This window comes from Equus quagga, chromosome 9 (assembly GCF_021613505.1).
Source record: "Equus quagga isolate Etosha38 chromosome 9, UCLA_HA_Equagga_1.0, whole genome shotgun sequence".
Lineage (NCBI taxonomy): Eukaryota > Metazoa > Chordata > Mammalia > Perissodactyla > Equidae > Equus > Equus quagga.
The window spans coordinates 29,971,799-29,986,116 of NC_060275.1; the positions used below are offsets into that span (position 1 = coordinate 29,971,799).

The 14,318-nt window shown below is 43.4% G+C and overlaps 1 protein-coding gene across 4 annotated transcripts in view; it reads right to left on the bottom strand.

The window, feature by feature from the left end:
• SETBP1 (SET binding protein 1) overlaps positions 1 to 14,318 on the bottom strand; it is a 360,697-nt gene that overhangs the window by 94,387 nt on the left and 251,992 nt on the right. For all 4 annotated transcript variants that reach the window (XM_046671519.1, XM_046671516.1, XM_046671517.1 and 1 more), the window contains exon 4: positions 7,867 to 11,326. In XM_046671519.1, coding sequence (XP_046527475.1) covers positions 7,867 to 11,326 — 3,460 coding nt within the window. The remainder of the gene's footprint in view (positions 1 to 7,866; positions 11,327 to 14,318) is intronic.

The following is a 14,318-nucleotide window of genomic DNA, read 5'->3' on the forward strand; positions in this document are numbered from 1 at the left end:
CTAATAAATGTTCAATGAACGACTCACTTACTAGAACTTGTGATAACCAGAACTTTGTACAGTCTTCCATATATTCACAGTAGCACAGCCAACACCCACGGTACCATAAAGAGAAGTTTTCAAATAGACATTACCACAGTCAAAACATAAGTGCCTGTATGTCTGTAGGGCAGGAAAGGGAAGCTGGCTTAGAATCTCTTACCTCTTTTCAAATACTATAATCTTTACCTTTTCTACACAAGACCTTTACTGGGAGGCAGAAAGACATAGTATAAAGGGTCTTGGCATTATTCTTATGCTCCCAGCATTGGGGGACGTTAGACTTAAGACCTTCTAAGAATGGATGTGTCACTTCCCACCAAGGGCTGACTTCAGAAACAAAGTCTCCTTAGAAACTGGAGCACTGCTAGAACCACAACAAAGTTTCACTTTCTGCACCTGCAGCCCCCATTTCCTCATCACCCACTTATTCATTAACTCTTTGTCATCTGGATTTGGCACACAGCCCACCACACCTTAACCATATGAGAAACTAAATGCATAATTTTTATCTTTTCCTTTGTCTTCAGAGCCACCAATTTGTCCATACATATTCTCATCTTCCATGGACTCTCTGCAGCTTCTAGCCCTACTGGCCATCCCATTCTTCTTAAATTCATTCTTCCTTGACCCCGTGGTTTTCCTCCATTATTTCTCCCATTCCTTCTCTGCCTCTTCCCTGATCCATTCTTATTCTGCCTCCCTCTTTAAGGTGGGTACAGGGTCCTCCTTTCCACCCTCTTTACCTCATTCCCTATAATTCTCTCCTTTGGTAAATCTCTAGCTCTAGCTCCACACACTGTTGCCAATTGCTGCCTAATAACTCATCTCCTTGCACACCAATCAGATTCTCTCTCTGATTTTTATAATTCTGTTCATGTGCCACCACTCTTCCAGTTGCCTGGGGTCAACATATTGGAATCATCTCTGACTCTAGCTAGAGAGGGAAAGAGGCGAATCAAGAATGATTCCTTAGGATTATTTTTCACTTGAGCACCTGAGTAGATAATGATGCGTTTATGAAGCATATAATCTAGGGGGTGGGGTGGGAGATGAAGGGCAGAGTGGTGGGTACAATTCAAACAAGAAATGGATAATTATAACACCGTATGAAGAATGCAAAGATGGGGTAAGTTAGCTGAACCCAGACTAGGGGGAGGGAGTGGTCAGGGAAAAAAAAAGTATAATTTGGTGATTTCATGACTTTTTCCTATTTAAAAAATGGTTCCCATTGCCTAGGTAAGTAAGCACACGCGCCGGAGTTTGGGGAAAAAAAAACCCTTCTAACTCATGAGCACAACACTCTTTTCCAACCTTATCTGTCATGATCCCATAACTGCAGATCCTAGCCTCAATAAAACTAGACTAAGCACCATTTCACAACACTTCTTGAATATTTCCACTTAAGTACTATTGTTTACATGGCTTCTATGTCGTGTTTGCCCCCTCCTCCTATCACCACTCCACCATCTCCAATCTCCAAAAGCTTCTTCCATTCTTCATGACCCATCTTGTATGGTAACTACTATAAAGAAGCACTTCCTGGTCCCACTTCTCCACCCCAACTGAAAACATGTAGGTTGCTTGCCCTCACTTGGACAGATCAGAAATTCCTCTATGACTTTCTGCTGGCCCCTATAGTCTGCCTTACAATATGAGTTGCATCTGTTTTCCTCCCCTAGATTATACAGGAGAGCCTCTTGGACTGTAATCTCTTTGAGGGCAAAAGCATTGAGTTACTCATCTTGAATTCCTCCCCCAGAACTGCACCAAGCCATACATATACTAGGCACTAAATAAATAATTTTTATATTTTCTCTTGTCTGTATCACTTCCCCTTGAATTCAGCCAATTTTAGGCCACAGTCCTAATAAGTATTCAGTCCCATTACTTGCTAGTTTATAGAGTGAAGAGATGGTTTTCCAGAGGGTCCTCCCAAAGGCATCATCCTTATCTCTGCCTAGTGACAGGCCAGCCCTTGGAAGGCAGGCTTTTCTGATTTCTCTAGCCTAGAAAAGCTCCGTGTTGTATCAAGGCCAAGTCTGTCGAAACTGTAACTTCTCTGCACCCACACCTGAATCTGCATAATTCTCCAAAGCCACAGAGGTATAAATAAAAACTTCCAACTGGACAGGAGAACATTTGCCAACTGTGGTAAGATAAATGGCCTTGGGACTTCATGCTCCAAAGGCAGAATTGCTGGATTTCTGATTTCAATGTAGCAAAGAGATGCTGTGAGTCTAAGATTTTTTTTCATTGCCAGAAAGTTATGGGTCATAACATTTAATTTGATTAATTCCTGGTTTCCAAAAGGAAACCCTAGGAGGAACCTTGGGAGGCTCGATAAAATAAGTATGTGCAATTGTTAAGACAGGAAAGGAGAAAAAAATGACTTCCATCAGAATCCACAAAGATCGTTTCCAGTCCCAAACATGGGTCCCCAGAGATAGCCTGGAAACCAAATTATTGTCAAAGACATGCTTACCTTTTACAACAGCACACAGCAAAAGAAAACATACAGCTTATCATCTCTCCCACAACTCACCTTTCTTTTTATTTATTTATTTATTTTATTCTCTCCCTCCCTTGCCTTTTCCCTCTCCCAGATGTTAAGCTTCCAAGTCTGAGCAATTCTACCAATTAGATATGTATCATTGGATGAGTCATTTGACCTTCTTAAGCCTCAGTATGCTCATCAGCAAAATGAGGTGTTTATACCATATTATTAAGATTCTTTTATTTCTGAGTCTCAATATAAACGCAAGCTAGCTCTATCTGCCCCCATACAATTGGTCACATTAGTGCTCTAGCTGATTTATTTCTAAGATGATGACTGTGCTTTCAGCCTGCACAATGACCAAGTTGATTTGTTGGTGAGAGTGCAGTTATGAGGAGTTCCACCTTTTGGAAAGGTAAGATCAAATGGCCAAGAGAAGTGGCTGGAGCCAAAGATGAATGAGGTGAGTCACGTAAATTAATACATGGACCAGAAGGATCTGTCTTGAAACTTCATTGAACGGCTACCTAATTGGCCAACTTGGCCAATAACGTGGGCATTTTCTTCCTAACTGCCCAATCTAGGTGTGTGTGTGTGTTCAGATTCAAATTCCATTGCATAAATTTGAGACTTTTAGAATCTTAGATGATCAGGTCTGGTCAGAACCTTTATTGTCATAGTCTCACTTGAGAAAAATGAGAGTCAAAAAGATGAAGAAGTCTTTCAGCTGGGGTAGGAGACAAGATTGGAGCAGGTACTCAAAATCCCACTAAACCACACCGCAGCCATTAGCTAATTAATCTTTCATTTCCTCCTACGGGATGACCCAGAATTCAACTTGGATTGAGATTAAACAGAATACACTTCATCAGCTTTCCATTTTTTACTCGTTCTTTTTCCCTGGTCTTAACTTTCTCCTCCCATGAGTCCTCCTCTTCCTTCTATTCCATTTTTAGAAAACTTTCTTCACACATGTTTCTTTTGTACAGTGTTCATGATATTTCATCCATGTGGTTAATTCTCTCATCTGGATGACTGTTGGAGGAGATTTTTGTATTATTTTTGGCTTGGGCACCATTTCCTGCCTCTGAGTGACAACAGAGACTGCCTCCCCAAATGCCCCATAGTACCGATAAGAAGAGCTGGCAAAGGGCAAGATGGAAGTCACAAGGAGAGGTGGAGACATCCAGGCTCAAGGGAATCCAACTACCTATATGGCAGGATTCTGATAACTGAGAGGTGAACTAACGATTAATTAATTCTCAGCATTCATTCATCATGAGGAAAGTACTTGATGTTTGGGGACTCAGGATGGCTACCTTGACTAATAATGGCAGTGGACTGAGAGGTAACACATGTAAATTTACTCTTCTCACTGTTTCTCCAACATCTGATGGGAGCCTGGACAGCAGTGGTCAAGATGTCTGAAGTTCCTGGCATAATCTGAGGTCAAAGTATGCAAAGATTGTTTCCAAGTGGTCTAAACAGGGGGAACATCACTCACTGTAGAGACTTCTCTCACTGCCTTACAAGAACTTGGCTTTGAGAGCACACAGCATCATCTGACTATGTATTGTCAACCTTGGACAGGTTTGCTCTTCTGGGAATCTGCTGCACGTCAGTGTGCACAAGATGGTGATGCCTGGCGGGAGAGAAGTGCAGATGAGGGCCAATAAGGCTTTTTCCAACGCTGAGAATCTGTGGATTGCACCTTCCTACTGTTTATCCATTATTTGGCCCCAGGCAAGCATTTTATAAGTGGAGATTTAGCAGATGGTATGCATTTAGAAAACAGGTCAAAAGAGCCCCAGCCTTCTGAAATCAAAAAGCAAAATGAAAAAAAAACATAGAAAAAAGGTAAGGGGTCTGTATGACTTCTAAGATTTAGGTGTGTTTTAAGGGAGCTAATGAGACAATGCATCCATCTGCTGGGGCAGGGAGATAGAGAATGTATGATTTTCCAAGCAGGAAGGAGGAAATGGAGTGTGCAACTGCTGCTACTGCTAAATGGGGTCTCTAATTTCTCTCTCCATAATGGTAATGACTTACATTTATATGGTGCCTTTCATCAGCTCTGATCTCAGGGAGCGCTCAAAGTGCTCTTTTGACTCAGCTCCTAAATCTGGTCCTCAATAGGCTAAAGGATGACATCTATATTTATGCCATATCTATTTTAGAGAAGACTAGCTCACGTGAAATAAGTCATTAAGATGCTATGGATGTGAATCCAGAATGGAGAAGGAAAGGTGGAGGGATACAAATTGTGAAAAGAAGTACAGATGCTTATTTCCAATCATGACCTTCAGTATCATCCAGCTGAAGAGACACTGTGACTCAGATAGTCTCTGAAAGATCTTAATGCCTCCAGTAACCTTAGCCTCATCCTATCTGCCTCCCAACATTAAGGTGAATGCTGCTTAGGGAGTCTTGACAAACTCTGACATTGGGTTCCAAGTGCTACTAAAGACATTTTTTCCATGATGCTTTAGGGGTTCAGAAAGAGAGGAGACATTTAGGGCACAGGCAAGGAGAGGTTAAGGCTTGGAAGGGAGGGGAATGATAGATAAGCTAGTCTGTTCCAGTAAGATATTCAATAAGATGCATAGGACAACAGGCATAACTCATGCAGACAGAGAAGCCACCAACAATTATGGCTCATCAAAATGTTGAGGAAAAAATAAACTTGTGTAACACAGAGATAGGCACAAAGCAGTGGCCAAAATAGCTCAGAGAACTGGATTTCAGTATAGATAGACGTGGAAACCCTGTCCAATGTAGATTCTTCCAGGCTGAAATTGAGAAAAAGTTAGGCCATAATGAATCCTGCTTCATCGGTTGGGAATTGAATAAAGGGATGTTTTCTTGTCCTAATTACTTTCTTCTGAAATCATCATATAATCATTGTGCAGATGCCTTAGGGGAATGCATGTAGTCAGAGGATGGATGGGATTCTAAGAGGAAGGGAGATGGTGGGATATAGGAGCACAGGGCTGAGGACTGGGACCTATATTCTAGACTTGGCTGTAACTAGTTCGGTGACGTGAAGTTAAGCTGCAATTCATGGGTAAAATCCTGGGCTTAGAATCAAAATTGATAGCTTTCTGAACCTGGGCTGGTCACTTCATCTCTGAACCTTAGTATGCTGATACGTAAAACAGAAATGAAAATAGCCCTCTTCTAAGATTGCAGGAAGGGTGTTATGAAGACATGTATGTGAAGAACTAAAACATACTATGGAAAGAGGTCTAGCCCAACCCTTTGAGTTACAGATTGGCAGACAGTGCTCTAAAGAAGCAGAAAGTCATGACTATCGTCACGCAGAGGGTCGTAACAAAGTCGAGCCCAGTTCTTAGGCTGAATTCAGCTTTCTTTCATGACATTGGCATGATGCCTACTTCTTCCCACCTCATGTGGCTGGCCGAAAAACAAACAAGAAGATGGAGAGGGAGAGGGAGGGGGAGAATTTTAAATAAAGTAATGACCACCACATGAACGCAAATACAAGGAAAATTGTATGGATAGAATATGAGCACCTTCAGGAACACACAGGGACTACAGATGAACCCCTGGCTGTGAAACTTCAACCAGCATCCAGCAATACAGTCCAATCACAAAAAATACCTGGTAAGATTGCTGAGAAACCTAATAAGCAATGATGGCTAGTTTTAGCTCCTGAGATCTTGCTTTTCAGGCATGTTAAGTTAGGATTCTTGGTTAAGTTCTTAATAACATACCACCCTTATTTTCTAGCTACACAATGCCAAGAAAATAAAAAAACAAGAATACCCTCTGTCCACGGCTAGTTTTGGTCCTATGGATCAATTCCACCATGCTGAAAGAGAAAGCAACAGTATTTCTCATGTGAAAGTTTAATCTGGCAACTTCTGTCCAGGTGGGCTTTGCACAAAAAACAAGCACCTTCAACAAAGCCTGATGATGAGAAATGGGGAGACCCAGATAAGCACGTCCACTTCAGGCAGACATGAAATGTGAGCCATTTATCACCCTCAGCAAATGTAGGAGACACGACCACTAATTGGTCTCTTCATCAACCAAGGAGAACGCCCACCACTACAGCAACTCACAAGTTAGTGGCAATTTGGGGCAATCTTTAAGTGGCTTCTAACTCATAATCATATTTCTTCCTGAAATCTGCCGACCTAGAAAATATCTCTATTCCTCATGAATAGACTGCCCTTACCTTCACTAATTATGGACTCCCCGTGAAGGGAGAGGACAAGTAAGGGATACACATTATAAACAGAGATACACAAACCTTATACAGGGAAGACTGGACCTTTAAAAACGCTTTTGCCAGATGGTTGGAACAATTTGGGGGAAGGGAGAGCAGGAAAACTCCTTTTAGCTTCTGCAACTTCTAGGAAAGGAGTTTCTACTCTTTTCCTAGTGAATAACTGCTCTACCGGAGTCTCATCATCTATGTGATGTGTGGACAGGGATAAAAGAATACTTATGCAGAAGTGTGAGGATTCCGTGGCAAGGACGGTTTGTGTGGGTGGGCAGGTCAGTAAAAAGTTCTGCCAGTAACTGACAAGGAATGAGCTCTTTCTGGTAGCAACCAATACTTGAGTTGAGAGATGAGCGGGCAAATCCCATTCCCGGTGGACATGCCAAGAGATGCAGCAGTAAGGTCCCGTAGGGGCAGGAGGCACACAACACCTTTCAGCCAGGTTTCCTGTCCTCTGTGCAGGGAAATAATGAGTCAGGGCTTCATTCTGGGGGCCTGCTTATGAAATGCCCAAGGACAAAGAGAGGACAATATGGCCTGGGGCTGTGGCTCCCTCATCAGGTGGACTTCAGGATTCATTGGTCATCAGCTTCCAAGGTCTCTGCTGTAGACGTCTCATGTAGGATGTGTCACTTCTGGAGACAGCACATCAGGTAAACTAGATATTCATTCATGTCCATCTTTGACATTCTTGGGATCTTACTGGTATACCTAGTGAGTTCTAGAGGCTCTATTCAACTAGCATACTGCACCATCCCATCAAATGAGGACCTAAAATAGCATCTTTAATAAAAAGCATAAATGTAGTGGGCATGGTTGCAGTCTAGGTAGCTATTGGGGCAGCCTCTGGGCCCACAGTTCTCAGGCAATGTCTCCAAGAGAGAGAAAAGATGGTACATATCAAGTAAATAATGTATAAAATGTGCAGCAGACTCAAATGTGCAAGGAGATCCATAATCATTTGGTTCCTACCTCTGCAAATTAATGAACATAATGTGCCATACATGGAGGATTTCTGACCTGCAAAGCCCAGCAATTAAATGACAAGATAGCCCAAGTCTGAAGAAAAACTGTGCCTTACCTGGAGACATGGAGGAATCGTAAGAACTTCTCTCCTTGCGGTTCATCTTGAAGGCTTGGATGTCCTTTTCCCTGTATGTCCCAAAGCCTTCGTAGCTCCTCCTTTTACTCCCACTCACGTCACTGTCCCACTTGTCATTTGAAGCGTTCATTTCACTGAACACGTCCAGGCTCTCTGGTCTTGTGCTGCCACTGTCACTGCCACTGCCAGAGTATCTTTTTGTGCATGAGTCTGCAGGCTCACTGCTCAAGTCACCTTTGTCCTTGGCCTGCGTCCAATGCTGGGCCTCAGAAAGTGACAGTGTAGACAGGGTGTCCACCTCAAAGTTACTCTTGGAAGCTTTGTGGGCGGCTTCACTGTGCTGGTGCTTCTGCTTCTCCTTATGCTTGTTTTTCTCACTCACCAACGGGAGCTCCTTGTCTACACTGCTCAGCCGTTCACTCAGGATGTGGCTGGAGAAGCCTGTGGCTTTGCCTGCAAAGAGACCACTCAGGTTGTCGTGGGTCCCCAGGATCCGGTCTTCCTTGTGCTTATGCTTGTGTTTGTGTTTCCTCTTGTGGAGCCGACCGCTGGACAGACTGGCACTGCCCACCTTGGGAGGATTCAGGGATGGCTGCATGTCACTGAGGCTCATGCCTACAGGGCCCTGCAGGTGGACTCCATGCTTTGCTTTATGCTTAGCTGTACCAGACATCTTCACGTGGGAGCTTGTGTGGAACTGAGGTGGTGGCACTGTTGGCCTCATGAATGGGGAAGCTGCTCCGAGTGTGTGCGATAGGTACAAAGGAGCTGGGTACTGACTGTAATAACCAAGGTTCATCATAGGCATTGATGTGTAAGGCATTCCATAGGGTGCATAGTAACTTCCACTGGGAATAGGGTAGCTGAACCCTTGTAAAAAAGGCACCTTTGTCATGGTGTCATTGGTTTTTGCAGGCCTACCACGCTTCTTCTTCGACTTCAAGTCTGAAGTCCTACGAAGATAGAGCAACGGGTCATACTGGATATATGGCACCGGGTAATAGTGATCAAAATTAATCCGAAAAATGCTGGGATACGGATTCTCATGGTAAAAGGTGTAACTCCGGTGGGAGATCCTGAACACCTGGAACTTGGTGATGAGCTCTTCCAGGTCTGCCAGAAACTGGAGATCATCATGGTTTTGCAGGCTTTTCCGTTTCCTCTTGTGCTTTGGCTTCTTGAGGCTTTCATGGGCCAGAAAGTTGTCCACGATAAGATGCTTCTGCCGGTGGCCATGACGGTTCTTTGTGCTGGTGTCGGACGGAATGGCCTCTGGGTTGTCCAGGGAGCAGAAATCAAAAGAGTACCTCCGTCGGGATTCTGAACTCTTCTCCGCTTGGTCAGATGTGCTGTTGTTGTCTGTCCCAATGCCACTGTCGCTCGGGATCGTCTCCTCACTGTGCGACTCGCTCACAGGGGACAGTGTTATTTCCTTGAGTGACCCAATCTCGCAAAGGTGTGAAGGTGAGTTGGCCATCAGCCTGGGTGGAGACAGCTTCCAGGTTCCACTATGTATTCCCTTTTGGGTTTTGGTTGGAAGAGCACTGATGGGCTGGAGATTTGGCATAGTTTTTAACTCTGAAAAATTGGTTTCAGTGCTGGCGGGGCTCAGGTTGCCATTTGACCCACCTAACTGTGTTGAAAGTGGGTGCATAGCTGCTGGTGAAGATGCCACAAGTGACTGAAAGTTGGAAGGCACGGCTGGAACATCCGGCTGGCTAGAAACAGGCCTTGGGTGCTTGATGGCTGTTTTGGGTTCTTCGGATGGGGGTGGCAGCTCTGCTCTTGGCTTCCTGCCCCTCTTCTTGCCAATGTAGATGGTTCCCCTCTTGCTGACATTAATCTGCTTGCCCAATTTGCTCTCAATTGCTGCTGCCCCAGGGCTGGTCTCTGGGGGAGCTTTAGCCTTCAGAGCAATGTTGCTGGAGCAGGACAAGATCTGGTTCAAGATATTTTTCCTCTTGAGTGTTTTCATCTTATTGATAGTTTTGATGGTCTTCTTATCCAACACCCCAAGCTTTCCAACTTTTTTGTGAAATTTCATCTCGCTTATGGGTTTGTCCTCTCCTGGCACTAGCTGGGCCAACTTAGCTAAACTGCGTCGTCTCTTTCTTTTCTTGGTGCCAGGAAACTCCCGGCTGATGGGACTGACTGGACTGGTGGAAGTCCCCTCATGAATCGTCTCAACCGTGAGCAAAGGCTGCTTCTTTGGTCGTCCCCGCTTCTTTTTGACTGGTGTGATCACAGTAAGACTGTCTGTGTTGGTGTACAGAGGGCTGGATGGGGTGATGGGATAAGCAGACGGTGGCTCCACCATCAGTTTATCGGAGGTGGCCAGGACTGCCTCTCGAAGCATACTAGTGGGTTTTGGTTTGCTGCACGTCCACCTCCGTTTTGCAGCGAATTTTGGATGTTGGAATTCTGGCAGCTTTCTTGATGGAGAGTGATCTGTGCATGTTGGAGGCGTCATGACCATGGGTGGCTTCCGCTGTTTAGACACACCTCCTGGGACAACTTTCTCAGCATTTCCACCAGTTTCAAGGCCAACTGAAGGGGACTCATTCTCTATCATTTTACCCAACTTTGGGACCCGGGGATCTTTCTTATTTCCCTCAGCGTTGGAAAGTATCCTATTAACTACTTCACTGCTCATAGTGATTCCAGAAGCCAGGGCTTTCTCTGGCATAATCTTTTCCACCACTGCTTTGATGGACTGTCTCTTTTTCCTCTTATGGTTAGTTGGATCTAGACAGGGTGCCTTGATAGGGATAGTAATCCGGACATGACTTGAGTCATTTTCAGGATTACTGACAGAACTCACATTCTGCCTGGCTGGTGATGCCTCTTGGGCATTATCTGCAGAGTAGCCTTCCCTTTTCCCTTCTGTATTGTCAAATGCTTTCTGGGCATTCTTGACCCAGTCCAGGTCTGGGTTTGGTATGGTTTGACTCATCACATCTTTTTTATTGGACTTTTTCTTGCTGCCTATAGTAGGTGGTTCTGGGGGCTCCTTCGCACCTCCTCCATCTTGATCTACCAAAGGCTGAAGCCCATTGCACTCAGCAGAGCTGCTGGGTGGGGCTGGTGAGCTGTGGTTGCTTGGGGATGGAACCACACCTCCCAAGAGCAGATCTTTGCTGCTGTTGGACAACTGACTCCATGTGCTCCCTGCACTGCCCTTCTTACCCTGGGCCTTTGCAAAGGAAGCCACGGGCTCAAGAGCTGGGATCTTGCTGGTGCTTGCAGTTTCTCTGCCAGACTCTGGACTGATGAAGCAATTCTGAGTGGCAGGTCCACTGTCAGAGTTGGTGGACCAGTCCATGTGGTTCTGGCTGCTGCTTTTTTGCTGGTGCTTTGGTTTTAAGGTGTCACCGGTGAAGTCCTGCGGGAGGCCTGGGTCATAATGGAGAGCTGAGTGTTTCTGCGGCCGCTCGTAAGCCTAAGGGTGGGTGGAGTGGAGAAGGGGAGAGAGAGAGAGAGACAAAGATGAGCATGTTGAAGCTATTTAAAACTTAATGTCAAAAGGCTTAATTATTTGAAAGTTGGAAAGAACCACCTTTAATTCCAAAATGCTTTACAGAGGTTTTCTCAATTGCAGTAGTAAAAATATGTCATACTGATTTTGAACATTAATAAGGAGGCTTTAATCGCTGTCTTTCCTCTCCTAAATAACAGGAACTTTAACCTATTTTGGTTTAATGTAATCTCAGAATGAGAACTGTTTAGAGAGAGGAGGGGCCTAAAGGTCACTTAGCCCAATGCCCAGATTTTACAAATGAAGAAGCTGAAACTTCAGCAATGGAGAGTCCTGCCCAGGGTGGCAGTGTTCAGGAGAGAATCCGAACTTCCTGACTCCCTGCCTTTTTTGCCTGACTCAAGCTGCCTCTTATTTCTGTCCTGGCTTCTCTGCAAACATATATCTTCCCTTTGCTTCGTCCTATTTCATTTCATTTCTGTCTGCACTTTATCCTGGAGTTCAACATCTCTGTACTCCATACTCACTCATTAGGAACCACTACTAGAAGGAAAAACAGCACAAGTTGAGGAATTAAGCGGTGCGGAGGGGGTTGGAAGACTACATGGGGAAAGTGGGCCAGTCAAAGGCATGGAGAAGAAATGGAAGAAGGAAAGAAACGTGAAAGAGCCTTCAAATCTTTGCCGACTCAGGAGTGGGGCTGTGTTTGGGATCCTAAGGCATCCTTAAGCCCACATTAGGCGTTGACTGCTCTCTTGAGGAAACTCTTGGATATTCTCAAAAGGAATCTTGAGTCTCCTGGACAAACGTGCCAGGAAAAAAACATTATCATTCAAGATCACTCCTCCAAATTTTTTTCAGCTGTGTTTCCCTCTACACCGATTTCTAAATAAATGTCTTAAGACTTCAGCACCTTCCTTAGGACTGACTCTTCAGTTAGGAAAGCAGAACCTCTGCTAAGAGGCCCAACATAACCAGTGTCTATAATCACAAAGGGAATGGATAGTGAACACATCATCTTGAGATATTAAAACTATTTTTAATATAGATATGCTTGCATTGTTCCAGATAGATTATAAGCTATGCTACCAGTACAGAGCAGAATTCTTCAAAGCTTATGATAAGTCCTGTTTTACACGAGGAGTAGTAAACTTACCAGATGCGGTACCCTAACATTTGTTAAAGAAGGGAAATGATTGGTAAATTAAAGAAAGCTTTGAATAATATCCCCACTGAGAAGTATACGATGATTGGCTTAGTGAATTTAGGAAGTTTTAACCTGTAGTATGTATCTGTCTATGATCTGCTTATCTATCTCTCTATGAATTTGCCATTGACACTATGGGATTTATGCTTTATTAGAAAACCTTTCTTATGGTCCCTGTTGAGAGTCAAAATACAGATGGCAGAAAGCATTACTGGTAAAATTCAACGCAGTAAAACAACTAGGGTTTCCTTAACACTAGTTTCTGGAATCTTAGGGCTATTTTCTGCCTCCTCAATTTTGTGAAACTCTGTTTATACTTCCAGTATTGGACTATATTTTTTAAGTATCATGAGAGAATCTCCCCAAGCTAAGCCTATAAGTGCCCAGGAGAAAAGTAAGACAAAAAATTTATTTAATTTTTTCTTCATCTCGTCATTTTTAGTAAAGACCACCATCATCAACATCTAGAGAACTAATCCGGCCACTTGACTTTTACTGCTGTGGACATAGGCTGCTATCCCATTTTTGGAAAAAATATAGAAGTCTTATTCATGGCATAAAATATTAAATGCTACTTACTTAGCTTTTATGAATCTGGGCGTTCTTAATTCGTCATTTATGCTTTGGATTTTAGTTGGCCCTATGTATCTACTCAGAGGATGACAGGTCTAGAAGACGGCTTGGAGACAAAGTTTGCCACTTCTTAGGGTGACTATATAATTGATTACTCTCATTTTTGAGAGGTAATAGTGGCACTTATTAAAAACTACAGTGGGATAAAAGGTGTAAGTTATTATTTTGGATCTGAGCAAAATAGGGCTTATAGTCACCCTCTTTCTCCTACCTCCCTGGCACCAATCCGCCTCCACTTTTTTAGATCTGAACACTGAAGTCCACAGAGGGGCTTCATGGTGAAGCTGGGACTAAAATCTTGGTCCTTGATTCCCAGCAGTTTTTCTTTATTGCTCCATCTTATTCTAGCAGAGTCCTTAATTCACTCTTTCCTCATGTTCCAATCTCAGCTCAATCCTAGGGAGGCCCCTCTACCTTATAGAAATACTTCTATTATAGTTTTCATGAAACCACGTATCTTATCTTTGTTGTATGTATCATAGTTTTAATTTTACACTGATCTGTGTGCTAATTGAATTAATGCCTGTGTCCCTTTCTAGCCCTGTAAACACCATCACAGAGGTACCAAGCACAGTGCCTGGCAAATAGCAGATACTCAATAAACATTTATTGAATAAATAAAAAACATACATTTTACTATGGGTATTTCATTTTGTCAACAGTGAGATTAATGACTTGTATATTGGAACATATTTTCTGCAAACACAATCACCCCCTCCAGCCTAATTTCTTATGCCATTCCTTCTGCATGCACTATTGTCTCCCATAAAGATATCTATCATAATCCTTATAATGCTATGTGCCATTTATTTGTGTACTTTTCTGTCTCCCTTTCCTAGACTGTAAGTACTTTGAGGTCAGAGACTCTCTCATTTATCTTCTTATCCCCGATTCCTACTACAAAGCAAACCATCCAGAAAGTTCTCAATAAATGTTTGTTGAATGAATAAACAAAGTAATGTTTGAGGTACCTATTACCATGACAAAATACATGGCTGCATACAAAAGACAATAAACCATCCATCAATTGTTTGATAATGGTGCATCATGAAATTGGAGCACTCAAATGCATTAGTGTTGAACGAAAATCCTTCCCAAATACTTAAGTGTCTTGCA